This window comes from Sphaeroforma arctica (assembly GCF_001186125.1).
Source record: "Sphaeroforma arctica JP610 unplaced genomic scaffold supercont1.892, whole genome shotgun sequence".
Lineage (NCBI taxonomy): Eukaryota > Ichthyosporea > Ichthyophonida > Sphaeroforma > Sphaeroforma arctica.
In genome coordinates this window covers 30,696-33,602 of record NW_014039666.1, presented here as the reverse complement: position 1 = coordinate 33,602, position 2,907 = coordinate 30,696, and the positions used below count along the sequence as shown (strand labels likewise).

The following is a 2,907-nucleotide window of genomic DNA, read 5'->3' as shown; positions in this document are numbered from 1 at the left end:
GTGTGTGTGTGTGTGTGTGTGTGTGTGTGTGTGTGTGTGTGTGTGTGTGTGTGTGTTGATATATGTATATATATGTGTGTGTGTGTGTTTATATATATATGTGTGTGTGTGTGTATATATATATAAGAACAAAGTGCGAATTCGGTAGGGAAACTGAGAAATAGTCACTTGAACAATACTATTCTCGAAGATGGCATACGATGCTTACATTGGTATCCAACGATGCACAGCTCATTTAGCTGCGCCCAGAGATACTTCATTGTGCGTTTACAGCGCCGCTTATGGTCCGTGGAGACGATGATGTGTGTAACTGGGGTGTGATGGGTGGGTAGAACAAGGATGTCGGGTCAATATTCATATTTATATTTAAGTTCTGAGCGAATGTCACTACTGAATAAGTTGATGTTCGCTGAGATGGCGATGCGCGTAGCAGTTATGTGGTGGATATAGGCATACGGCGCACATGAGAATAGCAATACAGTGATAAAGAACCGATAAGTAGAGCGAAATGTCCGTCAGAGACTAAGACCTGTGTAACTGGTATTAATATGCGGTTGGTGCAGGTAGAGTCTAGAGGACAGAGTCACAGACAGATATAGGTTTTGGGCGAAGCAAATAGCTAAAAAATACACTACGGGAGAACTGTGTGTTTGTTAATCCCAAGCCTCTGTGTATCGGGAGACGCAAATGACGTGTGTGAGTTTCGTAGTTTCGCGAGACCCGAGCGAGACAAGATTGAAGAGTTCGCTGAGACGATGATGTGTTTAGTAGGTGGTATCCTATTTCACTAGTCGAATACATTCGGTGTAGAGGTTTGCGTACCAAAGTACGCCTGCAACAACGTACGAATATGTTTGTAAATACAGTTTCAATAGGTTCTGTGCGAATACCTGAAGAGAATACGCTACTGGAAGAGTTTGTAACCGTGACGACAAAGACGCGCAGAAAGGGGTGTGATGGATGTATGCAGAAAGGACACACTGGATTAGTGCAATTGCGGGAGACAGACAACTATCGAAACAGTTGGAGGGCAGCTCTTGCGGTGCACAATGCAGACTCCGTACAAATGCCTGGAGAAAAGCACTCCTCCGGGTATATAGTAGGATCGTGACTGGCCAATCAACAAGCATGGCCCACATAATCCACTTGTGAATTGAGCAAATGCGCAGGCGCATGCAGCTGATCGAAAGAACGACTGGCACACTCACCTGCTGAGTTGAATTTGTTGGCCACGTGCCCATTGAGTTTTCGGGTCACCTTCTCGAACAGCAGCTGTGGTCAAATACCCAGAGAGATAGAGAGCCCAGAGTTAGAGTGCATTTCAGCTATAAATCGTTAGAACGCCATTTGATAGAATTACATTAATCTTGTGAAATGCAGAAGATATATCTTGAGACATGAAGTACATTAATCTTTTGAAATGAAGTACATTAATCTTGTGAAATGAAGTACAATAATCTTGTGAAATGAAGTACATTAATCTTGTGAAATGAAGTACATTAATCTTGTGAAATGAAGTACATTAATCTTGTGAAATGAAGTGCATTAATCTTGTGAAGTCTCTTAGAGACACACGCATGCACATATGCATTGAGATGAACAAACTCTTCTTCAATATGTATTCCTCGCAACAACACACATACACCGATTCACATGCATACTCAGTTGCACTGGTCTACCAACTATTGGTCCAGTCTGCCTCAGCACAAACTTGGCCTCCGCTCAAGAATATATTGTACACTAGCGTGTTGAATCAAGCACAAACACATGCACAGAATGACTTGGGGGCAATTTCTAAAGAGCCTTCAGCTATTTCCTTTTTACTTCTGTGAATTGAAGAAGTAAAATGACTTCGAAATAATATCACATTTAAACATTTTTCACCCGGGTACGCCTATCCACACATGCACTGCCATGCACACAGCCATGCCCATGACTGTAGACCGATGGAAAGATACACAGTGGATACGAAACAGCGTGCGATAGGCGTGTACGCGCATACACAATGAACAGAGTGTAGACGAGCATACGATCACCAAACGATTGCTCACAGAACTACCAAAACACACCGCATAACATACTAACGCGCGGAGTCACAGTTACCACAGACATGTGCAAAGATACACACCTGGGCTTCTGTTTCCAGCCCTGTCTGCATGAGCACCATCTTGCCCCCGGAGCACTTCTTGGGCTTTGGGTTAGGGCCGGCGTGTCGACGTTTGAACGCAGTCGCCATCACATGTAAGGGTACCCTTTCCCGTCTATTGTTACTGTTCGCTGAATGTGTGTGTGAACTACTTGATGTGTGTGTGTGTGTGTTGCTGGCTGTGAGCCGTGCTGATGGCGTAGACGATGCTGAGCCGTGCGTGTGTTGGTTGGGGCTTGACTCGCTGGAGAGAGTGTAGACATGGGAATGTTAGGTTGAGTGTTGGAAGATACTGTGTTGTAAGTTAGTTAGGACACTTTACGTCCGAATAGTCGGGAATAGATACGCATGGACGACAATACAGTCCTGATAACAACTGTAGAGTACTTCAGGTGCCCAGCTTCTGTGCGAAACTCAAGGCGCGTGACTACGAGAGCGCCATGCCAACAGGTTTGGTGTGCATTCGCAAATGGAACATCGTCTAGAAAAACCCTAAAACAATTTTCGGGACAGGTCTTCACCATACGTGAATAGAATAGTTGTATAGTATGTATCAGCAAATGATCGTATATCTATGCTAGACAAACAATACGCAGACACACACACACATACATATATACACAGAGAGAGAGAGACATACATACACAAACACGCACACACACACACACACACACTCACTCACTCACTCACTCACACTCACTCACTCACACACACGACCACGCAATCACACACACATATATATATATATATATATATACATA

At 43.9% G+C, this 2,907-nt stretch overlaps 1 protein-coding gene across 1 annotated transcript; it reads right to left on the bottom strand.

Annotated features, from left to right (window-relative positions):
- Positions 1–1,119: 1,119 nt before the first annotated feature.
- SARC_09131 (hypothetical protein) lies at positions 1,120–2,391 on the bottom strand (the record flags this gene model as incomplete). Its single annotated transcript, XM_014296870.1, has 2 exons — positions 2,129–2,391; positions 1,120–1,272 (listed from the first exon to the last, which is right to left on the bottom strand). Exons 1-2 carry the CDS (start codon positions 2,234–2,236, stop codon positions 1,120–1,122), a joined length of 261 nt encoding a protein of 86 aa, XP_014152345.1. The 5' UTR covers positions 2,237–2,391.
- Positions 2,392–2,907: the final 516 nt, after the last annotated feature.